This window comes from Marmota monax, unplaced genomic scaffold (assembly GCF_021218885.2).
Source record: "Marmota monax isolate L192 unplaced genomic scaffold, Marmota_monax_Labrador192_F-V1.1 WCK01_AAM20220418_F8-fsc00331, whole genome shotgun sequence".
Taxonomy (NCBI): domain Eukaryota; kingdom Metazoa; phylum Chordata; class Mammalia; order Rodentia; family Sciuridae; genus Marmota; species Marmota monax.
Window position 1 is genome coordinate 545,753 of NW_026694212.1, and position 25,500 is coordinate 571,252.

The window sequence follows — 25,500 nt, forward strand, 5'->3', positions numbered from 1 at the left end:
TATCTGTAGGCATTTAAAACCATTCACGATACAGAGGAAACAGTTCTGTCATAACTATCTGTGTGACCTTGAAAAGCTGTCTTGACATACTTGAGCCTCAGTTTCTCCATCATTAAGATGATATTAATGTGGGGCTGGGGTTGTGGCTTAGGGGTAGAGCGCTCGCCTAGCCCGTGCGAGGCCCTGCGTTCGACATAAAAATAATCAGCACCACATAAAAATAAATAAATAAAATAAAGGTATTGTGTCCAATTAAAATAAAAAAATAAATATTAAAAAGAAGAGATGATGTTAATGTGGCCTATCCTGTACCACTGTTTGTACATTAATGATACAACATGTGAGGTGCCTGGTGTGTGGCAGACATTCACTCAGTGGTAGTCGTATTGTTTAATAAACATTTATTTTGTGCCTTTCTTTTTGTGACATAAATGAAGAAAACATGATTCCTGTCTACAAGGAAGTTTTCTGTTTTGCAAGAGATATACATCCCCTGAAATAATTGCAAACAAGATGGTAAGTTCAAAGTCTCTACTCTTGTTTAGATAAATTAAAAACATAAAGAGAATTATTTTTAAAAAATTACCATACTGGGTCTTCCTTTTTATATAGTTAAGAAAATACCATAACATGAAATTTTACAGTTATGAAAGAGAGTTACTCTCTAATAGGCTGGGGAAAGTCTACCTAGATGAACTTCTTTTTGAAAGAAAAACAATACCTAAAATATATGCTTCTTATGATGTGCCAGGTTCCACTCTAAGAACATTTATGTGTTAACCCAATTAGTCCTTAAAATAACCTTGGGTGAATTATTACTCCTTTTCTAAAGAAGAGGACACTGAGGCAGAGAGTTCAAGAAAGATTTTCAAGTTTGCACAGCTATCCATTACCTGTGCCAGGCTATGCACCCAGGCATAAATGAGCTAAGCAGGTTCCCAATTACATGGTAGTGGTGTCTTATATCTGTAATATATAAATGGTGGGAACTACACATGTGTGGTAACATTTCCATAACCTCTTCATATAAGCATAAATAAAAGTATGGGAAGATTCACCCCAAACCATGCATGGTTATGCTGCTTATTAGATGAAGAGTATTGAAGGTGATAAGTGGGTGGGGAGAGTGACTGCTTTTTCTTCATATGGTAATAGTTTCCTTTACCATATAATTAGCATAAATTGCTTTCAACATTTTTATTGAGAAATAATTCACACATCCTACAATTCACACTTTTAAGGTACAAAATTGGACTATTTTTATTATATTCCAAGAGCTGTGCATCCATCTGTAATTTCTGTAATTTTAAATAAAATCAAATATTTTGATGCTAGACATTAACTGTACCTGTCGAAAACATGAAAATATTAATATTTTGCAAATAACTTTACTCCTCTGCATAATTTCAAAAGAGAAAGAGGTGGGGTGAAGGGAAAGGAAAGCAAAACAGTCTGGGAAGGCATTTGATACATATTAGTTGGTTTTTAACTGAGATTTCGGGTTTAAAATCAATAGAATTTACATGAAATCTAGATATTTTTCTTCTTTGAAATTCTAAAAAATGTGGCAATACGTTAACTGAATTGCCTCAAATAAAATTAACTGAAGTTTAACAACAGTTGCCCTAGATTGAAGAAACATGCAGCTGCTCCACCCAACCAGCCCCTTTTCTGTACATACCCTCCTTGTACCATGAATACTGGAATGTGTGACCCTCAGTTCTCAGAGGACAGGAGAGAATATCTGGGAAAACTAGAACAATAAATGAGATTTGGGGGGCTGGGGATGTGGCTTAAGCAGTAACGCACTCGCCTGGCATGAGCGGGACGCTGGGTTCGATCATCAGCACCACATAAAAATAAAATAAAGATGTTGTGTCCACTGTAAACTGAAAAATAAATATTAAAAAATTCTCTCTCTCTCTCTCTCTCTCTCTCTCTCTCTCTCTCTCTCTCTCTCTCCCCTCTCTCAAAATAAATAAATAAATAGATGATAGATAGATAGATAGATAGATAGATAGATAGGATTTGGAAGCAACTTTTGAAGCCCTTGTCTGATTCACAGACCTTCTAAGCACCAGCATCTAACCATGGCCATACAGCTCCTATCTAAAGTCTCAGGGAAGGGGCCCTCATTACTTCCTAGGAGGCACTTATATTTTCTAATTTTTCAATTTGACAAATCATAATGGTATATGTTTAAATGGTTCAGTGTGAAATCTTCATATATGTACAAAATGTGCATGATTAACTCAAGGTAACTAACATTTCCATGACCTTGCTTACCTAACAATATTTCATAGTGAGACATTTAAAATCTACTTAGTTATTCTATAATGTGTAATGTATTATTTTTGCCTATGAGCACCCTGTTATGCATCTCTTACTTTTGTAAATTCTTCCTTACACTCAGCTAAATTCAGCTTCCTTTAGATTTCAATATCTCCATCCTTACTCTTACCTTTAAAAATCATAAGAAAAATTAAACCTGAGCACACTTCACAACATCTTTCTATCATTTAAAGATAGCACAATGCCCTGGGAATACTTTTAACCAAAACCTCAGAATAATTTAATGAATTGTGACCAAGAAACTAGCTCTCAATGGAAAAGCCATGATTAAAAACAAAATTCCTTTGGTTCTGAGCGTGAAAATCTTTCCCAATTCTACTAAATACATGTAACCACAGGAATAAATATGAAGAAATGGAAGCATGAAAGCGGCTGTTCCTGGCCTCTTCAGATGGCTCTCCAATGGGTAGAGGGGAGACTGAGGAGTTCATTTATTTTAATTGCTACATAGATTCATGGAATCAACATACCACTGTTTAATCATTATATCTGAAGAACAAACTATTGTGTTATTTCAAATGTTTTTCTACTTCAAACACTATGGTAGTGAAGATTTTTATGCATGGCTCTGTGCTATGGGCAAGAGTTTTTCTAGATGGTTTATCACAGTCAAATCTGAGTCAGAAAATACAAGTATCTTCAACAATAAAACACTGGAATATCTCTCATCCCTGTCATTTAAAAAACAATAAAAACAAAAACAAACAAAAACTTTAAATGTTTGCTAATTTAAAGGGTATGAAATTGTACCTTATTGACATCAATTTGCACTTTTTCAATCAAGAGAGAATTGTATCAGGAAATAATTAGAATTAGTTTGAGTAAAATAGGAATTTATATAGTATAGTGTATTCCACATATGAATATGTAGATCTTCAGTATCATTTAGATTTTTTTATCTTCTTTAGAAATGTTTTGTGATTTTTATCCATTGATTGCTAATTTCTTCTATGACGTGATTATTATTGGCATTCTGGATGTTACTAATTTTACATTTTTTCTCTAATTGCGGTGAGATACACATAACGTAAAATTTGCCATCTTAATCATTTTAAGTATATAGTTCAATAGTGCTAAGTACATTCACATTGTCATACATCAGCTCTCCAGAACTTTTTTATCTAGCAAAACTGTATCTCTATACTCACTAAACAAGCCCCTATCTTCTCTACTCCCTGGCAACTGCCATTCTACTTTCTACATCTAATGAATTTGACTACTCTACTCATATAAGTAGAATTATACAGAATTTGTGCTTGGCTATTGTGACTGGCTATTTAACTTAGCTTATGCTTTATAGTTCACAAAGTTCTACCATACTGAAGCATGTGTCAGAATTTCCTTTTTTAATGCTAAATAATGTTCCACTGTATGTGTATATGTATTTGTGTATGTATATATATATGAGATAATATATATAATATATATGAGACATTATATATATATATATATATATATATATATATATATATATATACAATTTATTCATTCATTCATTGGTAGATGGACACTGAGGTTGCTTCCACCTTTTGGCTATTGTGAATAATGCTGCTGTGACAATGAGTATGACAGTTAAGTTAACTGGATTAAGAAATATATAGAGAACTGGTAAAGCATTATTTCTGGATATATGAGAGTATTTCCAGAGTATATTGGCATGTCAGTTGGTGAAACTAGTTGGGAAGATCTGCTCTCAATATGAGCAGGTACCATCTAATTAGCTAGGAACCAAGATAGTTTAAAAAGCAGAGGAAAGTGAATCTCTCTCTCTCTCTCTCTCTCTCTCTCTCTCTCTCTCTCTCTCTCTCCTAGGACACCCATCTTCTTCTGCCATTGGATACTAAGATTCTAGCCATCCTAGACTTTGGACTCACAGGCCTCAGTTTTCAGGACTTCACCTTGCATGAAAGTTACACATTGGTTTCCTTAGTTCGGAGACTCTCAGACTTGAACTGAGCTATCCTACTGGCATTACAGGGTCTCCAGCTTGCAGGTGGCCTATTGTGAGGCTTCTCATCCTCCACAATTGCATGTGCAAATTCCCTTGATAAATGCCTTCACACCTGTCTGTCTCTCACCCACACACCTTTCTCTTTCTCTTTGGTCCTGTCTATAAAGAACCTAATACCATGGGTATGCAAGCAAATCTCTGAAACCCTGCTTTCAATTATTTTGGATATAGACTCAGAAATAAAAATAGCTGGATCCTATGGTAATTCTACTTTCATTTATTTATTTTGTGAAACTCCATGCTGTTTTCTGTAGAGATGATACCAATCTACATTCCCTCCAAGAGTACATGAGGAGTTTCAATTTTTCCATTTTCTCACAATCCTTCTTATGTTTAGTTTTTTAAATAGCATTTAACCTAATGGGTATAAGTAGATTGTGCTTGTGGTTTTGATTTGCATGAGCCTAATGATTTTTTATGTTGGCATCTTTTCATACACTAGTCACATAGCTTTTTAAGAACAATGTCTCTTTAACTCCTTTGAACATTCTTTATAGCGATGTCATTAATTTTGTTGTTGTTGTTGTTGATTTGTAGATGGCCTTTATATATTAGTAGATATGTGATTTGGAAGTACCCAGTGATCTCCCATTGAGTACTTTGCCCTTTCACTCTGTTGATTGTGTCCTTTGATGTACAGAAGTTTTTAATTTTGACAGGGTCCTGTTGATCCAGTTTAACTAATGTTACCCAGGCTTTTGGTGCAATATGCAGGAAATCATTGCCAAATGAAATGTCACCAAGATTTTTCCTTGTGTCTTTTTCTAAGATTTTTATAGTTTTCCATTTTATGTTTAGGTATTTGATATCTTTTAATTTTATATATGTCATAAGATAAGAATCTAAATTCATCCATCGCAAGAAGAGAGCCAGTTTTCTAAAAACCATTTGCTAATGAGACTCCTTTCTTCATTGTACCATCTTGGCATCCTTCTCACCTCTCCAACATTTCTTCCTAATCTCAATCATTATGACATTTGCTCTCAGAAAATAGAACTGGCAGCATGTTATGCTAAGGGTTTGGTTTAGGATTGCAGAAGCCTGGGCCTTGCCTTCGCAATTTATTTTCTATTTAAACTTGAGTAAGTTATTTAAAACTTTTGAACCTTAACTTCATAATGAATAGGCAGTGAATATAACTCAATGTTGTTACAGAATTAATGACAACTTACACAAAACAAGTTTTCAAATATTAAGCAAATATTATTGTAATTGAAGTGAAAGATGATTAAATCAAATTGAAATATGAGAAAACTGCAAAAGGTCTTATAACAAACATACTTGCACTTTTTGTTATGAAACCCTCATTTAAGTACATGGAATGAAATGACAGTGGTAGGAATGTGGGTTACCACCACGAAGACAGATATGTAGAAAGGAAATATAGAAAAGCCCAGAAATGAACATTCAGATACATGTCAAATGATAAATATTTATAAATCTTTTATTTTGCTTGCTCTTTATTTATTTTATAACTCTCTTCAAAATAATGATTTTTCTATATGATTTTCTTCTATTTGAGTACAACATGTACTTTTTTATTTTAAAATTTCTCTTATTAGTTCATTATTCGTATACTCATTTCTTCTCTGTTCTCTTCTATCTTACATGGCAAATTTCTTCTCCATGCAGCATGACACCAAGTAGCATGACTGAGACTCTGGTGAGGCTGATAAGCTATTGCTCTCTCCCTTTATGCAGTGATGGTCAATTGACATTACCTCTTTCTTCAATGGGTAAATGACAACAGGTCTGTTTCATGAAGTAGCTCTGTTTAAAATTATTTGCTCAAAGTATCACAGAAGGGGAACAACTGTAAGAGACTTTTTAAACAGGCCTTGAGATATGAATGATTATGGCCAGAGTCACAAAAAATTAGAACATCAGGGTGAACTTATGTCCTATGACTTTGTCATGGTGCCATATAGATGGCAACATGTCAGAATCTGGCTGTTGGTAAAAGTGTGGTCATTCTGAATTGATCCTTTTCTGGTTCTCAGACATGCCAAGAACCCAACCTCATTCTGCACCCTATTCCCATCTTATTCCCTTAGAAAGTGGAGATACAAATCAGCACTTACTCCCCACTGCACAGTGATCATAGCAAGTAAACATCTCAAGAGATCTCCCCTTCAAACTTCCAAACAAGGAAAACAATAAAACCCGGGGCCAACTGAGAACTATTTTCTACACAATAACTACTCTACAAGAAGCAGGATGGACTCCATATCAGAGAGCTGTTGACAAGAAATGTTACTACTAACCTTCTTTTCTTCTGTTACCCAGAGTCTCTGTCTCTCCCCAGTACCTTCCACAGAGCTCCCTTCACATCCTTGTTCCTTAGGGTATAGATCAAAGGATTGAGCATGGGGATGATGATAGTATAAAAAAGGGCAACAAACTTTCCCTCACTCTCAGAGTAACTGCCCATGGATTGGAGGTAGGTGTACATGGCTGAGCCATAAAACAGACAAACCATAAGGAGGTGGGACCCACAGGTCCCAAAAGCCTTTCTGCGCCCTGCCATTGACTTGATCCTCAGCACTGCCTGAGCAATGTGTGCATAGGAGCCTAGAATCAGTGCTGCAGGAATAACAATGATTATGACTCGGGCCACAAACATCTTGGCCTCTGTGCCTCCTGTATCCTCACAAGCCAACTTCTGGAGTACAAGCATCTCACAGAAGAAGTGGTTCAGGTAATGGAGGCCACAGAGAGGCATGGCCATCATGAGGCTTGTCTGAATCAGAGAGTTCATGAAACCTCCCACCCAGGCAGCAATAGCCAGGGAGTGACAGAGAAGGGGGTGCATGATGGTTGTGTAGTGGAATGGACGACACACAGCAGCATAGCGGTCAAAGGCCATCACCACCAGGAGCACACACTCAGTGGAGCCCAGAGCAAGGTAAAAGAAGAGCTGAGCCACACACCGTCCATAGCTGATGGTCCTGTCAAGTCCAGAAAGATTGATCAGCAGCTGGGGCACAGTGCTGGTGGTATAGCAAAGGTCCAGGAAGGAGAGGTGGCAGAGGAAGAAGTACATGGGTGTGTGCAGTCGAGGGTCCAGTTGTGAGAGTGCAATGATGGTGGTGTTTCCAATGAGAGTTAGGGAGTAGAAAAGTGAAATATAGATAAAAAGGATGAATTCCAGTTGAGGCCAATCTGAGAAGCCCACCAAAATGAAGCCCTCTCCAAAACTGGTGTTGAAACTTCCCATAGCCTTTCACCTGCACAAATAACAAAAGAAAATTCAATGTCCTCTATGAAGAAAATGAATTAAAAATATTTTACAATATTCCCTCAGTGCTATAAAATCATGCTTTCTATTTTCTGTTTTTGTATTTAGTTCATTTCTGACCAGTCTTCTATTCTTACTCTGTTCTTTGTACTGCAAATCACTAGATCAGGAATGCTGGCATTATTGTTTCAACCATAGTCTTGCTGTCTGTTTTTTCTTTGGTCAGGTCACCCAGTCCTCTGGATCTGCTACATCTTTGCCTAAAAATAGAGATGGTGTTTTCCCTCCTCATTTCACTGAGTTTAAGACAAAATGTAGTAATGTAGAAATGTATTTTAAATACCTAACATGTAAAAATGCAGCATTATTATTCTCTGTTGTTATCTTTTGCCCCTGTCCTTTGTGTAGGGTATCTTATTTCAGATTTTAATCAAGAATTAACCAGACTGGGGTTAAGGTTGTGGCTCAGTGATAGAGCACTTGCCTGGCATGTGTGAGGCACTGGTAATCCTCAGCACCACATAAAAATAAATAAAATAAGGGTATTGTGTCCATTTTAAATTTTTTTAAAAAAATTAACTAGACTGTAATTGTGAGTTTGATCTGTGGGTGCTGATAAGCTACCTTCTGCTGGGATATCATAGCCAGTGCACCTATCCTGCTGCCCTTCTCATGACCAGCTGACACCTGTCACATAGGACTGAGAAGAGTGTTGATTCAAGACTCTGGAGGAAAAAAGAACAATTAACAGAAGATATACTCCATATAATGTGTTATCCATCACACCTTGAATACCCCTCCTTCCACTTCTTCAGCTAATAAATCTCATATTTCAACTGCACAGAAAAAGCTATTCTTTCCTTTCTAACATAGCTCTCTTTGTGAATTTTCTTTCTAGTACTTGGCCACTCACTAATATTCTTTTCTCTGTCGTTTTTTAAGTTGAGTGGTAGAAAACAAATTGTATTTAAAAGTAAATATCAGCATTTTTATGGTACTCAAGATATGATGATGTTACTTTCATTCATGCCACATAGTAGCTCTCAGATAAATTTTTTACATGAAACATTTGACCCTCCATCAAATCTCATGGAAGTTCACTTCCTCCAAGGAACTTGCAGACTAACATATAACACATTTTGATGAACTACTGAAGTGGGGTATGCATCAAAATTGCCTTCCTTGAAAGATTGATCTTTCTTGTGGTAAAAATCCAATTATTTCATATGAAAATATATCAGAAAGTAAATCAGGAAACTGGTGATTAAAAAAAAAGTCTGGTTTGTGCTCAATATGAAATATCTTTTCCTAACTGCTGATTCCTCTAATGCCAAGTTTACTGAACTAGAAGATCATCATCAATGGATCAATGCTGGATCAATGATGATGAATTTGGAGACTATCCTTGAGGACCTTATGGAAAAGTTAAATGAAATGTGAATTTATTATAAAAACTGTTAATTCATATGTAACTTCACCAATACTCCAAAGCTGTTTTTTTTCTAAAACAGCCTTAGTGTACATACCAGATCCTAACCAATCAATTCTACCACTGACCAGATGAGCCATCTGTTCTGAAAAATTCATTTCTATGAGTCTTAACTTACTTACCTGAAAACAAAGAAAATGAACCATTTTACATTAATTTGGGACTAAATAATATGATACATTCTGTAACTTACCAAAAATAAAAGAGCTATTCTCACTTTTAACAGTTGTCTTCCTCTATAACTAATCTTTAAGTTCCCTGCAACTAGATCGGCTGAATTTATTCATCATAATATTTTCATCTTCCAGGGCAGCTCTTAGCAAATATTGTTGAATGAATTAATGAATGCATTACCTACCCTGAGACACAATGTCCTGTGCACATAAATGCTCCAGAAATATTTGTTTCCTGTGTAGCATTCAAAAATTAATACACCTGCACTGTTTGTCATTTGGTAGCACAAGACTGTTAACCATTCCTGCTCTATATGTTCACCAATAATATTTATAATGCCATATAGATATGGTTCATATATTTGAAGTTGAACAAATGCTTATAACTATAATTGAAATGATAAACAATAGAACTATAATCCAAAGGAATTTCATTAGGTTGAAACCTGGATCTGTAAAACAATACATGGCAATTATGGTAGATATAATGATGAGATATCTTTGAACTGGGAGAATTAAATTTAGCTTTCAAACCTCCATTGGACAAATGTGGATTGGAGGACTTGAGACTTGTAAATTTGACAGTCATTCATAAAAACCAAAAGACAAGCCCAAATAACCAAAACAATTCCTAGGGGAAAAAAAAACAAGTCAAAAGTATCACATCGCAGGAGGGAAGATGGCGGCGAGGGGAGTGCATTGCCCCCGTTTGCTGCTTCACTGTGTGGGAGTATGACAAGTCAGGACGGCTAAAGGATATCTTGTTAGGAATTTCCAGCAATAGTGGGGTGCTCCGGAACCTGGAGGAAGGATTTCCATCGCACGAGGATCGGCTACGGGGACTCAAATGCGAGAGGTTTGTCACACGGAGGGTAACACTGCTTATTCAGCAAATCGCCCCGCGGCTAGAGTCTGCAGCGCACGCTGGGAAACGAGGAGATAGCGACGCAGGGATACAGCGCTGCAGTTTCTGCCAGCCGTGCAAGCACCGTACTCAGGGCTGAATTCTGGGTTCGAGACGGGGAAGGAAGCGGTCCATCTCGGTTCTCCACACCGGTCAGACCACAGAGGAGGCCAGCAGTCACCATGTTGGAAAGCTGACATCACCATCCCTGTTTTCGACTGACCGCAGCTCATTCAGCCATAGAACAGGTAATTTCAGGCTGCCATTCGCCTGCGGCTTGCAGACTGATTGCTAGGGTTCAGTGCCTGGGTGCTTCTTAGAACCTGATCTTATCGGAGCGAACACCGAGCTCGGGGCGGCCGAGTTCCGGCTCCCGGAACAGCTCTGGCCCAGGGCTGCGGAGCCTGTGGAGGCTGCTTCTTGGACCCTGCTCCTATCAGAGCATACACCAAGCACTAAGCGGCCAAATTCCAGCTCCCGGAACTGAGCCCGCGGGGACTGCTTCTTGGAGCCTACACTTATAGGAGCTTACACCGAGCACGGAGAGGCCGAGTTCCGGCTCCCGGAACTTCCCTGGCCCAAGGCTAGGAGCCCGCAGAAACTGCGTCTCGGTCCGGGTCCTGCTGAGGGCTGGTCAGGACTCACCCGTTGCTTTGGTTGCCCGGCAAGGGGAACGAAATGCTGCCATTCGCATAGGATACCAACATGGCAGAGATCTGATGTCATCAGAAAGCGGCGGAGGAGAGAACTTCATCAATACCAGCGGCGACAGAAACAGTTGGTCTCCTGGTAGGGGGGGTGAGGCACAGACACCCGAGTCTCCTCAATTTGTCGTCGAGCCAGAGGGGAGGAGCCGGGCCGCCGCCAGCGCCCGGAGCAGGCCCAGCGACTCGCCAGCATGGTGACCGCGTGACCCCAATTGGAGAGGGGGCGGAGCGGAGCCGCCACCCACACCCGCAAGGTGGGCAGACCCGCGACCCAGTGGTACATGGGCGTGGTAGGAGGGGCAGGGCAGAGCTGCCGTTTGTGCTTGCAAGGTAAACAGACCTGTGACAGCCTGGCGGGTCAGGCCCAGTGGCCTGCCAGTGTGGTACACACGTCACCCCAACTGGAGTAGGGGCAGAGCAGATCCTTCTCCCACGCCCGGATCAGGCCCTGCCGGTGTGGTGGCCACGTGACCCCAATTGGAGTGGGGGCGGAGCGGAACTGCCACCCGTGCCCGCAGGGTGAGCAGACCTGTGACCAACCTGCAGATCAGGCCCAGGGGTCCACAGGTGTGGTAGGAGGGGCAGGGCAGATCCGCCGCCCGCGCCTCCAAGGTAGGCAGACCTGCAACAGACCGGCGGATCAGGCCCAGGAGCCTGCCGGCGTGGTACACACACCACCCTAATTGGAGTAGGGGTAAAGCAGAGTCGCCGCCCGTGCCAGGAACAGGCCCAGCGTCCTGCAGACGGGGTAGTCACGACACCCCAATTGGAGTAGGGGCAGAGCAGAGCCTCCACCCGTGCCCGAAAGGTGGGCAGATCTGCGACCGACCAGCGGGACAGGCCCAGTGGCCTGCCGGTACGACCGACACGTCACCCCATATGGAGTAGGGGCAGAGTAGAGCCGCCGCCCGCGCCTGCAGGGTAGGCAAACCTGCAACTGACCGGCGGATCAGGCCTGGTGGCCTGCCGGCGTGGTACACTCTTCACCCCAATTGGAGTAGGGGCAGAACAGAGCCGCTGCCAGCGCCCAGAACAGGCCCAGTGACCTGCCGGCGTGGTAGCCACGACACCCCAATTGGAATAAGGAGAGAGCAGAGCCGCCGCCCGCGCCTGCAGGAAAGATACACAAGCAGTATGAAAAGACAAGGAAAGAAAGGACCACAAGCAATGCAGGTCAACGCAACTTTAGAAGAGGTAACAGCTGCAGCAGATGGAATGTCAGATAAAGAATTCAGGATATACATGCTTCAGATGATCTGGAGTATTAAGGAAGACATTAAACAGCAAAATCAGACAATGAAAGATCACTTCCACAATGAATTATGCAAACAAATCCAGGAAGCAAAGTATCAACTATACAGGGAGATAGAGGTTATAAAAAACAAACAAACAGAAATCCTAGAAATGCAGGAAGCAATAAACCAACTTAAAAACTCAATGGAGAATACTACCAGCAGAGTAGAACACTTAGAAGATAGAACATCAGACAATGAAGACAAAGTATTTCAACTGGAAAAGAACATAGACAGCTCAGCAAGACTGTTAAGAAACCATGAGCAGAACATCCAAGAAATATGGGATAACATTAAGAGACCAAACTTAAGAGTCATTGGGATACAGGAAGGTACAGAGCTCCAAACCAAAGGAATGAGCAGTCTATTCAATGAAATAATACAAGAAAACTTCCCAGACTTGAAGAATGAGACAGAATCCCAAATCCTAGAAGCCTACAGGACGCCGAATGTGCAAAATCATAAGAGATCCACACCTAGACACATTATAATGAAGATGCCCAACATACAGAATAAGGAGAGAATTTTAAAAGCTACAAGAGAAAGGAAGCAGATTACATTTAGGGGTAAGCCAATCAGGATAACAGCTGATCTTTCAACACAGACTCTGAAAGCTAGAAGATCCTGGAATAACATATTTCAAACACTGAAAGAAAATGGGTTCCAACCAAGAATTGTGTATCCAGCGAAATTAAGCTTCAGGATGGAAGACGAAATTAAAACCTTCCACGATAAACAAAAGTTTAAAGAATTCGCAGCTAGAAAACCATCTCTTCAAAACATCCTCGCCAAAACATTACAGGAAGAGGAAATGGAAAATAACAATGAAAACCAACAGTGGGAGGTAGGACAGTAAAGGGGGGGAAAATAATCAAAAAGGAAAACAAACCATGTTTAGTAGGAGGAACAACCCATATCTCAATAATAACCCTAAATGTTAATGGCTTAAACTCACCAATTAAGAGACACAGGCTAGTAGAATGGATCACAAAACAAGACTCAACAATATGCTGCCTACAGGAGACGCATTTGATAGGAAAAGACATACATAGGCTGAAGGTGAAAGGTTGGGAAAAATCATATCACTCATATGGACTTCGGAAACAAGCAGGAGTGTCCATACTCATATCAAATAAAATAGATTTCAAGCCAAAGTTAATCAAAAGGGATAAAGAGGGACACTACATACTGCTTAAGGGAACCATACACCAACAAGACATAACAATCATAAATATTTATGCCCCAAACAATGGTGCAGCTATGTTCCTCAAACAAACTCTTCTCAAGTTCAAGAGTCTAATAGACCACCATACCATAATCATGGGAGACTTCAACACACCTCTCTCGCCACTGGACAGATCTTCCAAACAAAAGTTGAATAAGGAAACTATAGAACTCAATAACACAATTAATAACCTAGACCTAATTGACATATATAGAGTATACCACCCAACATCAAGCAGTTACACTTTTTTCTCAGCAGCACATGGATCCTTCTCAAAAATAGATCATATATTATGTCACAGAGCAACTCTTAGACAATATAAAGGAGTAGAGATAATACCATGCATCTTATCTGATCATAATGGAATGAAACTGAAAATCAATGATAAAAGAAGGAAGGAAAAAGCATACATCACTTGGAGAATGAACAATAGGTTACTGAATGATCAATGGGTTATAGAAGACATCAAGGAGGAACTTAAAAAATTCTTAGAGATAAATGAAAACACAGACACAACATATCGGAATCTATGGGACACATTGAAAGCAGTTCTAAGAGGAAAATTCATTGCTTGGAGTTCATTCCTTAAAAAAAGAAAAAACCAACAAATAAATGATCTCATACTTCATCTCAAAATCCTTGAAAAAGAAGAGCAAAACAACAGCAAAAGAAGTAGAAGGCAAGAAATAATTAAAATCAGAGCTGAAATTAATGAAATCGAAACAAAAGAAACAATTGAAAAAATTGACAAAACTAAAAGTTGGTTCTTTGAAAAAATAAACAAAATCGACAGACCCTTAGTGATGCTAGCGAAGAGAAGAAGAGAGAGAACTCAAATTACTAGCATACGGGATGAAAAAGGCAATATCACAACAGACACTTCAGAAATACAGAAGATAATCAAAAACTATTTTGAATCCTTATACTCCAATAAATTAGAAGATAGTGAAGGCATAGATAAATTTCTTAAGTCATATGATCTGCCCAGATTGAGTCAGGAGGATATAGAAAACCTAAACAGACCAATATCAATTGAGGAAATAGAAGAAACCATCAAAAGACTACCAACTAAGAAAAGCCCAGGACCGGATGGGTATACAGCAGAATTGTACAAAACCTTTAAAGAAGAACTAATACCAATACTTTTCAAGCTACTTCAGGAAATAGAAAAAGAGGGAGAACTTCCAAATTCATTCTATGAGGCCAACATCACCCTGATACCTAAACCAGACAAAGACACTTCAAAGAAAGAAAACTACAGACCAATATCTCTAATGAACCTAGATGCAAAAATCCTCAACAAAATTCTGGCGAATCGGATACAAAAACATATCAAAAAAATTGTACACCATGATCAAGTAGGATTCATGCCTGGGATGCAAGGCTGGTTCAATATACGGAAATCAATAAATGTTATTCACCACATCAATAGACTTAAAAATAAGAACCATATGATCATCTCGATAGATGCGGAAAAAGCATTCGACAAAGTACAGCATCCCTTTATGTTCAAAACTCTAGAAAAACTAGGGATAACAGGAACATACCTCAATATTGTAAAAGCAATCTATGCTAAGCCTCAGGCTAGCATCATTCTGAATGGAGAAAAACTGAAGGCATTCCCTCTAAAATCTGGAACAAGACAGGGATGCCGTCTCTCTCCACTTCTGTTCAACATAGTTCTCGAAACACTGGCCAGAGCAATTAGACAGACGAAAGAAATTAAAGGCATAAAAATAGGAAAAGAAGAACTTAAATTATCACTATTTGCAGATGATATAATTCTATACCTAGCAGACCCAAAAGGCTCTACAAAGAAACTATTAGAGCTAATAAATGAATTCAGCAAAGTGGCAGGATATAAAATCAACACGCATAAATCAAAGGCATTCCTGTATATCAGCGACAAATCCTCTGAAATGGAAATGAGGACAACCACTCCATTCAAAATATCTTCAAAAAAAATAAAATACTTGGGAATCAACCTAACAAAAGAGGTGAAAGACTTATACAATGAAAACTACAGAACCCTAAAGAGAGAAATAGAAGAAGATCTTAGAAGATGGAAAAATATACCCTGTTCATGGATAGGCAGAACTAACATCATCAAAATGGCGATATTACCAAAAGTTCTCTATAGGTTTAATGCAATGCCAATCAAAATCCCAGCGGCATTTCTTGTAGAAACAGAGAAAGCAATCATGAAATTCATATGGAAAAATAAAAGACCCAGAATAGCAAAAACAATGCTAAGCAGGAAGTGTGAATCAGGCGGTATAGCGATACCAGACTTCAAACTATACTACAGAGCAATAGTAACAAAAACAGCATGGTACTGGTACCAAAACAGGCAGGTGGACCAATGGTACAGAATAGAGGACACAGAAACCAATCCACAAAACTACAACTATCTTATATTTGAAAAAGGGGCTAAAAGCATGCAATGGAGGAAGGATAGCATCTTCAACAAATGGTGCTGGGAAAACTGGAAATCCATATGCAACACAATGAAACTGAATCCCTTTCTCTCGCCATGCACAAAAGTGAATTCAAAATGGATCAAGGAGCTTGATATCAAATCAGAGACACGCCGTCTGATAGAAGAAAAAGTTGGCTACGATCTACAGTCGGTGGGGTCGGGCTCCAAATTCCTCAATAGGACACCCATAGCACAAAAGTTAATAACTAGAATCAACAAATGGGACTTACTCAAACTAAAAAGTTTTTTCTCAGCAAAAGAAACAATAAGAGAGGTAAATAGGGAGCCTACACCCTGGGAACAAATCTTTACTCCTCACACTTCAGATAGAGCCCTAATATCCAGAGTATACAAAGAACTCAAAAAATTAGACAATAAGAGAACAAACAACCCAATCAACAAATGGGCCAAGGACCTGAACAGACACTTCTCAGAGGAGGACATACAGTCAATCAACAAGTACATGAAAAAATGCTCACCATCTCTAGCTGTCAGAGAAATGCAAATCAAAACCACCCTAAGATACCATCTCACTCCAGTAAGATTGGCAGCCATTATGAAGTCAAACAACAACAAGTGCTGGCGAGGATGTGGGGAAAAGGGTACACTTGTACATTGCTGGTGGGACTGCAGATTGGTGCAGCCAATTTGGAAAGCAGTATGGAGATTTCTTGGAAAGCTGGGAATGGAGCCACCATTTGACCCAGCTATTCCCCTTCTCGGTCTATTCCCTAAAGACCTAAAAAGAGCATGCTACAGGGACACTGCTACATCGATGTTCATAGCAGCACAGTTCACAATAGCAAGACTGTGGAACCAACCTAGATGCCCTTCAATAGACGAATGGATAAAAAAAATGTGGCATTTATACACAATGGAGTATTACTCTGCATTAAAAAATGACAAAATCATAGAATTTACAGGGAAATGGATGGCATTAGAGCAGATTATGCTAAGTGAAGCTAGCCAATCCCTAAAAAACAAATGCCAAATGTCTTCTTTGATATAAGGAGAGTAACTAAGAACAGAGTAGGGACGAAGAGCAGGAGAAGAAGATTAACATTTAACAGGGATGAGAGGTGGGAGGGAAAGGGAGAGAGAAGGGAAATTGCATGGTAATGAAAGGAGACCCTCAGGGTTATACAGTGGAGGGGGTAGAGAGAGAGGAGGGGAGGGGAGGGGAGAGGTGGGGAGGGGGGAGGGTGGAGGATGGGAAAGGCAGCAGAGCACAACAGACACTAGTATGGCAATATGTAAATCAATGGATGTGTAACTGATGTGATTCTGCAATCTGTGTATGGGGTGAAGGTGGGAGTTCATAACCCACTTGAATCAAAGTGTGGAATATGATATGTCAAGAAATTTGTAATGTTTTGAACAACCCACAATAAAAAATTAAAAAATAAAATAAAAAGTATCACATCTTCTGATTTAAGATTTTATTATAAACAACAGTAATCAAAACAGTGTAGCATCAGCAAACACACACACAAACTACCTAAACACTAGACCCATAGGCCAGTAGAATAAAAGACTTGAACAGAAATAAATCCTAACATATATGGCTAATTTTTTACCAGGGCACTAAGAGGACATAATGCGGAAAGGATAGTCTCATCCATAAATTGGAGACTATAAATTTCCAATGCAAAAGAATGAAATTGGAGCTTATCTCATACCGTGCATAAAAACAACTCAGAATGGATAAGATGAGAAGATTTTGTCACTTACTACAATTTCGGATGAAACTAGAATACATTGTATAAGGGAAGTAAGCCAGAAGCAGAAAACAAAAATTGCATGATCTCACTTATATGTATTATGTAAAAGAAAAGTAGATAGTAAAAAATAACAAACATCATTGCCAGAAATGAGCTGGGAAGGGGGAATAGAGAATATGTATCAAAGAATACAAGTAGAAGATATTTAAAATGAAAAAGTCTAGAGATCTAATGATAACAGAAAGAATATAGGTAATAAAATTGTGCCATATTTGGGATTCATGCTAAAAAAAATATATTTAAGCTACTCTTGCCACATAAACAAAGAAAAATAAGAAACTGTAGATGATGGCATATAGATTGATTTATTTCCTGATAGTAGCTATTTCACTATTTAATATGTATGCCATAACATCATGTTTTAGACCTTAAATATGCATGATAAATTTTATTTTACAAAATAAGGAAAAAAACAGAAGAAAAAATATGAGATGGAGAGTACTACTCAAAAGCTTAACAAAAGTCAACAGCCTGTGTTAGTCAGCTTTCCATCACTGTGACCAAAATATCTGACACAAACAACTTGGAGGAGAAGAGGATTATTTTGGCTTACAGATTCAGAGTTTCAGACAGCTGGCTCCATTGTTCTGGGCCTCAGGTGAGAGGAACATTACGGAGGAAGAGACACTCTCTGGGATGGAGACAAAGAGGAGAGGGGAGGGGAGGGGAGGAGGGTCCAGATACAAAATATAGAGCAAACCACATACTTCCTCCAATCATGTCCCAGCTGCCTACAGTTTCCACCACCTCTCTGTACTCCAAATTATGAATCTATCAAACAAATTAATCCCATGATGAGGATAGAGCCTTCATTCTCCAAAAGTTTCATAAAAGCCCTACTGATAGATAATTGAAGCATTAGGGACTAAGCCCTTCAACACATGGGCTTTTGGGGAATAATTCAGATCTAAATGATAACAGTGTCCATTGGACCCTGAATTTCACCAAAAAAACAAGCTCAGACTTAGCAAAATAATAATACAGGACATTTGCCTCTCTTTTTTGGAGAGAACAAACAGATCATTTCCTTATAGCCCTTCACACCATCGGATGCATAACTCCTGTGTACAGAATTTCAAACCAAGAACTTTTTTAATGAAGCCCTGCCTCATTTTCTCATCCATAATCTTGTACCCCCATAATTCTATCAGCTCCCTACTTTCATCATCATGTATCTTGTACTCTTTGAGTCATCATATTGATCATTTTGTATCACTTATTAGAACTCTCACATCTACTCAATTCTGGAAGAATGTAGTTCTCTACAGTTTCCAGTAGTGACAATGCAATAATAGTGGTGTTACTATCAGATTAATAAATAATTCTGAAAAGAATAATATGAGCATTTAAATCAGTCTTACCAAAAATTCACAGTTTTTCTAATGTGTCTTTAACATTTTTCTCTCTCTACTTACTCTTTCCCAACAGAAGTGAGCTATGAGCAAGCCTCTGCCATCAAAAAAAAAAAAAAATCTTTCCTCCTATGTCCCCTTTTAGTTTCTCTTATGTCTCTTCCTCTTCATAGATTACCTTATTAAAAGAGTTGCCTCTGCTCAATGTTTCTACCACTTCCTCTCCCACTCAGTCCTCAACCCACTTCTATATGAATTTTGCCCTCTCTACTTTTATAAGAAAACTCAGTGGATATTTTCCGTTTTCTTCTTTGCCATAGCATTTTACATGTTGACTCTATCCCTTTCTACACAAAATATCTTCCCTCACCTTCCTGGATATCCTCCTCTTTCTTTGGCCATCCCTCAGTCTCTAAGATGCTCCTCTTTCTCTGTACATCCTTTTCATGACAGGTTCCTCTTCAGGGTTCCATCCTAAACCTTCTTCTCTTACCTTCTAAGGAAGCTTACTGGAAAATGTCACTTATTCCAGGGAGCTTGCATCACAGAGTCACTGTGGTTGATAATCCTCAAATGTATGCCTCCATCACCAATCTCGCTTGAACTTCAGACTTCTATAATGCATTTGTACTAAATTATGTCTTTTTATTTTATGCAATTCGAATGCTTTGACATTTAGAGGTCTTGATGATCATGGAAGAAACTTCCATCTCAGGGATAGCAATTCCTAAAGATAGTAAGAGACTTTCATGAAAGCAGTCCTTTCATATACAAACTACCAATCCAGAAATCCTATTCCAAGCACCACTTTATTTGGTTTCAGTCAGGATCTCACACCCTGTACTTGCCTTGACCAGACAAGTAAAGACAGTTTTTATATCCCAAAGAGTGTTGAAAATATTCAAGCTCACTAGTTTTAAGCCTGCTTACTCTACCTGCCCAGTTCCATATTGCAGAAACCATAGTAGAGACTCTTGTTCACATTTTCCCTTACTCCCCCTGTTGCCAACCCACCTGGTGCTTCATTATATGCCTTGCCCCATTTTCTTAGAAGTCATAAGTAATAAACTATTTTTAAAGGATAGTTTCTTTTTTAGTTGTGGATGGACCTTTATTTTATTTATTTATTTATTTATTTATTTATTTATTTATTTATGGTGCTGAGAATTGAACTCAGTGCCTCACACATGCTAGGCAAGTGCTCTACCACTGAACTACAAAACCAGCCTCATAATAAACTACTAAATGGCAATCATTTTCTGGTCTGTTTACCTCATCTTACCTGAATAATAAAACCTACTGGTTAAACACCATATGCTTGCTGGACATCTCCACTTAAAAGACCCCTGGGGTCCATTACTAAACTCACCCTCTTACCCTTCAAAACTCCTTTCCTCCTGTGTGCACTATGAGGGAAGGGCACCATAATTACTCAATTTGCCAAGCCAGAAAACTAGTCATCAGTTTCCAATAGCTCCACTTTGGTTCAAGTTATATCTTCCATATCACTTCATTTAAGACAGAGGTTCTCTAACAGGGGTGAGATGACCTTCAGGAGATACTTGTCAATGTCTGCAGACAATTTTCATTGGTACAATTGGCATCTAGTATATCAAGGCCAAGAATATTGTTGCACATTTCATAATACACAAAATATCCTATCTCACCACAACCCTAACACATACCCAAAAATGCACTAGCCCAAAAATGTCAATAGTGCAGAGGTCAAGAAAATCTCTATAAGAAATATTATTTAACATCTATTGTCTAAGCTATGTCCTTTGCTATATGCTCCTATGGGGCACTGTAATTTCCCACATACAATTTATTATGTTTATCTTAATTTCAAATTTGATTATTTCCTTATCACATCACTCTGCAGCTTACAGAGACAGAGCTTGGTCTCTCATATTCACAAATTTATGCTTCATGCTTGGAACAATGACTGGCTCATAAAATTGCTCAATATGTCCCTGAGACTATGGGCATATACCTGCATGAGCTCCTTAGCAAGTCATTGTGAAAGCATTCCATTTTGCAATACTTTTTATTCCATTTACAAAGTGGGATATGGAAGTAGTCCTGTGTCCTTGGAATCTAGTGTTTTTGTCCAGAAAGTGATGTGCAAGAACAGGGCCCAACATTATGTACTCTCTAGCTGAAAGTTTTTCTATCCCTGCTCCATCATATGGAGTTTTTTCTGCCAAACCAAGAACTTGATATTTGTTTGTCTGATTATAACCCCCTTGTTTGAAGGATGTGTACTAAAATTTAAGGACTTACTGAAAATGGGATGATCTCCAAAAAGTTATTAAGTTTATATATATATATATATATATATATATATATATATATCCCCAAATGAAGTGTCCCACTAAACTTCTCCCAAGACTGAAGCCTGTGACTCTGTATTCAGTACAGTCAACCTCACCCTCCCTGTACTGGGCACATCTCTGACACTGAGAAACCAGTTCCTACAGTGATGACCATTTTCCAGTCCCCTCGTAGAGCTTTTCTCCACCTTTCCTTGGTCTGCCTCATGCCCACATCTGGTAATCATGGAAAGAAAATCTCTCCTTATTTATAAACTCCCTGGGAGTCTTTTCATCTGTAAGAACTGTTGCACATTACATCTCAGATGGACCCTGCAGTAGGGTTTTGGTAGATCCCATACAATATTCCCAGCCCTGTATCTCATAACCCAAGAGGGTTGGACCAGAAGGCAAGCCGAGCATTGGTCAAGATGGCTCAGGGAATGAGCACCATTAGGTCTCATATGAACAGTCCCAGTGCATATAGCTGGGAAGGGTGGGGAAGATCTCACTAGGAGAGCACACAGGATAAACCCAAATCTCCTTTCAAATGATGATACTCTGTATACTAAAGAAAACAGTCATGCCATGCAACCTTTACTAGGTTCCATATTCCTTAAGTGAAAATTCAAAAAGACCATTTTCTTAAATATTTTCCAAATTTGTCATTCTGGTGATGGAAAAAAAATGATAAAGATATGTGACTGATTCTTAATGTTTCCTGTTTTTATAGCAGCTATTTCTGTTTTCAAATAATTTGTCTGCAACTTCACACCTAAATAAATGTATGATGGCCAACACTTTGCCATAGTCAAATTGAATTTGAGGATTTCTCAAGTTCTAGTCAAAGGCTTAGATTAAAACCTTTACAAAATACATAGACTCAAAGGACAATGAAACCAATACGTCTTCTGAAAATGTTTTTGAAAAATAAGTGTTTTCACTGTACATTTTATATTATACCTAGGAATGCTTAAGGACAGGCATGAAAGCTTATATTCATGCTTAAAGATCTGTTACATGGAAAGAATAGTAATTTGTTTTGTTCCTCTTCAAAGACCCAAACGAGGACAAACTGGTGAAATTTACAAGAAAACAGAATGTGGCTGAAAATAAAACTTAGAAAAATTAAAGTAGTCTAAATATACAGTGCCTAGAAAGGAAGTGATATTCTGGTCACTTGAAAGCTTCCTTTTCATTGAGAGGCTGAAATTTGGACTTCCTGAATGAAGATGGACCCTGCAGTGGGTCCATCTATAAAAATATTTCCCCATTACCTAGAGTATTGAGTTTGATGATATCAAGCACCACACTCAACACTTATATCCTATATTTTACTTCTCTTAAATTGTCTTTCAAAAATTTAAGTGTTTACTCCTAATTTCCTTAAGAAAACCAAGAGTTTTGATATTTGCGTATTTCATACTATTGATTATCTTGTCTGCATTACAAAGATCAGTGATTGCCTGTGCTCATCTCTGTGTTTTTATGTCTAAGTATGTGAATCTATGTCTGTGCATAATTTCTGTAAGTAGTAAACCTTTATTTATTGCAGTGCTGGGAATCAGACCCATGCCCTTTGCATGCTTGGCATGCATGTGACCACTATCTACACCCCCAGCCAATAATAAACTTCTTGAGAAAAACTATCCTGTACTATATCCTTCATAATTCACTAATTTAATGGTACTGTGTGACTGTAATGGAGCCACATTTAATCCAGAAGTTTTTAATCTTCTGTCTGAGTGAAGCAGGGATTCTACAAACCCTTATTAATTACCTTCATTGTTAGAACATCCATCCTTCAATTTGATTTGAATGTTCCTTTCCCCTGTTATGCTTATACATGTAGCTCTCTTATTAGTTTTCAGTACTGAACACACTACTAAATCTAACTAAGCACCAAAGTGTCCTGCTCCCTGTTCTCCATCACAGTCTGCATTTGAATAGATGTAATCATTCTGTGATCCTAATCCCATCACTTTCTCTTTTTTTAAGAGAGAGAGAGAATTTTAATATTTATTTTTTAGTTTTTTCGGCAGACACAACATCTTTGTTTGTATGTGGTGCTGAGAATCAATCCAGGGCCACACGCCTGCCAGGCGAGCACGCTACCACTTGAGCCACATCCCCAGCCCTCCTATCACTTTCATGTAGAAGTCACACAATCTCCAACATTTCCCTGAGTATTTATCTTCACAACTCTTCTATTAAATACTTATTAATAGTACACTGATGTTTTCCAGTGTAGAACCAGAAAAACACAGTGGGAGTCTAGTCAACAGTTAACATCCAAAGGCTAAATTTAACAAATTTCATTTTTAACTATCACTCCTCACACAGAGCTTTGTCTCAATACAATGGATTCTTGCCAACTTGCAAGAGGTGTCCTCTCCTTCAAGACAACTTTCTTGCTTTATATGTAACAACTCTGACTATGACTTAGTTCTTGGTCTCCTAGTTCTGATGTGTACACTTTACATGACAGAGCAATGGCATCATAGGATTTGAGTTTTGGAAGAGACTGTGAAGCCAGAATGGTACCCTCAGTCAGTTCTCACCCAGGGCTCTATCAAGGGAAACTGTTCCATTTACCTCTCTTGATTCTATTGCCTTCAAGATGATGTGAGACCCATCTCACACTGGTGGCATCTAGAGATGGACAGATATGTTCCTCTTTGGTCCTCACTTCATCTGTGGAGTGGAGGGCTTGCACCAGAGTCTTGTCCTGGAGAAACCATGCTTCTACATGGTTCCCTCCTTCAACAGGGGAGCCTGCTAAGGCTCAGAACCTAGGAGGTGGAAGCATCTTCCCTCTACACTCTGGTTCAGTCACCCTATCCAGCTGAGACAGAAAGAAGCTGGTGTGTTATCAGACCACCTCCTGACCTACCACAGGGGAGAATTGGCTGAGCACTGCCAATTATCCCCTGTAGACACTGCCACAATCTTTTTAAGAGCAGTGGAGAAAGAATTATCATGACTGGCCTTGGAGACTTCTGGGCCCCACCCAATGTGATGATTATAACCAACTGACTGGCTCAAGATATGCCTTGCAGTATTCAGTTCTCTCCATCCCTTCACTCTGCTCAAACAAAACTTATGTATCCAGTGTGTACAGAACACAGGTTCTCCCTTGTTTGTGGACTCTGTAGCCTAGGATTCTTCCCACACCCGCTACTTTGACTACAATCCTACCAGCCCTTCAATCAAACCAAATTTCATGTCTCACTTGGAGCCACCATGATCACCCCAATCCAAATGTTTTCCTTCTCTGGAACTTTCTCATCTAATAATGTTTGTGTCTCTTTTACATGTATCATGGATCCAACTATATATTTTCTTCATTAAAAGTCTGATGCTTTAAAATTCTCTTATATACTACACTAAATGTATTAATATTCCCTATTTCACTATACCCTGATATTGTCCACAACAAATTAAAAAATTAAATGCATTTCTTTATCAATTCATTCTATAATTATTTATTGAGGAATGTATACTAGTCTAGATGCTTGAGAAATAAAAAACAAGATTCAAAATTTTTCAGTATCCATTAAAGGCACAGATGATATGAAAATCCTAGCTCTGCCATAACTAACTTTGTGATCTCAAGAAACTATCTTGATATTCTTGAGCTTCAGTTTCCCCATCAGTAAGATGAAGATAATGTGATCTATCCTGTACCACTGTTTGTGCATACACAATGTATGTGAAGTGCCTGGCTTGTGGTAGACATTCATTCTGTGATAGTTAGTATTACAGTAATAAAAACACTTATTTAGTATTTTTTTTCTTTGCCTGAAATAAAGGAAAAAAATATGTAGCTGTCTACAAAAACATCCCCAATCAAACAAGAGAGAAACATCACCTGAAATAATTGTACACAAGGTATAAAGTTAAAGGTCTCTCCTTTTATTCAGAAAGCATAAAACAATAAAGGGATATATTAGAAACATTTAAAACAGTATTACCTTACAAGATCTTACTTTACATACAATTAAGAAAAATATCACAAAATAGTTATAAAAGAGAGCTCTTTTCCAAAAGGTGGGAAATGTCTTCTTAGATGAACTACTTCTAGAAAGAAAACTAATACCTAAAATATATATAGTGCTTACAATGTAACAGGCACTATTCTAAGAACTTACACATATTAACACAATTAATCCTTGGGTCATAGTT

General features: G+C 38.5%; 1 protein-coding gene across 1 annotated transcript; it reads right to left on the reverse strand.

Moving 5' to 3' along the window:
- Positions 1-5,670: 5,670 nt before the first annotated feature.
- Positions 5,671-10,416, reverse strand: LOC124108063 (olfactory receptor 2Y1-like). Its single transcript, XM_046466428.2, has one exon. It carries the CDS (start codon positions 7,578-7,580, stop codon positions 6,642-6,644), a length of 939 nt encoding a protein of 312 aa, XP_046322384.1. The 5' UTR covers positions 7,581-10,416; the 3' UTR covers positions 5,671-6,641.
- Between the last annotated feature and the right edge of the window lie 15,084 nt (positions 10,417-25,500).

What these genes read in the sequence shown, in the direction of transcription:
- LOC124108063 (XM_046466428.2), bottom strand. Translation starts at nt 7,580, where the DNA reads ATGGGAAGTTTCAACACCAGTTTTGGAGAGGGCTTCATTTTGGTGGGC.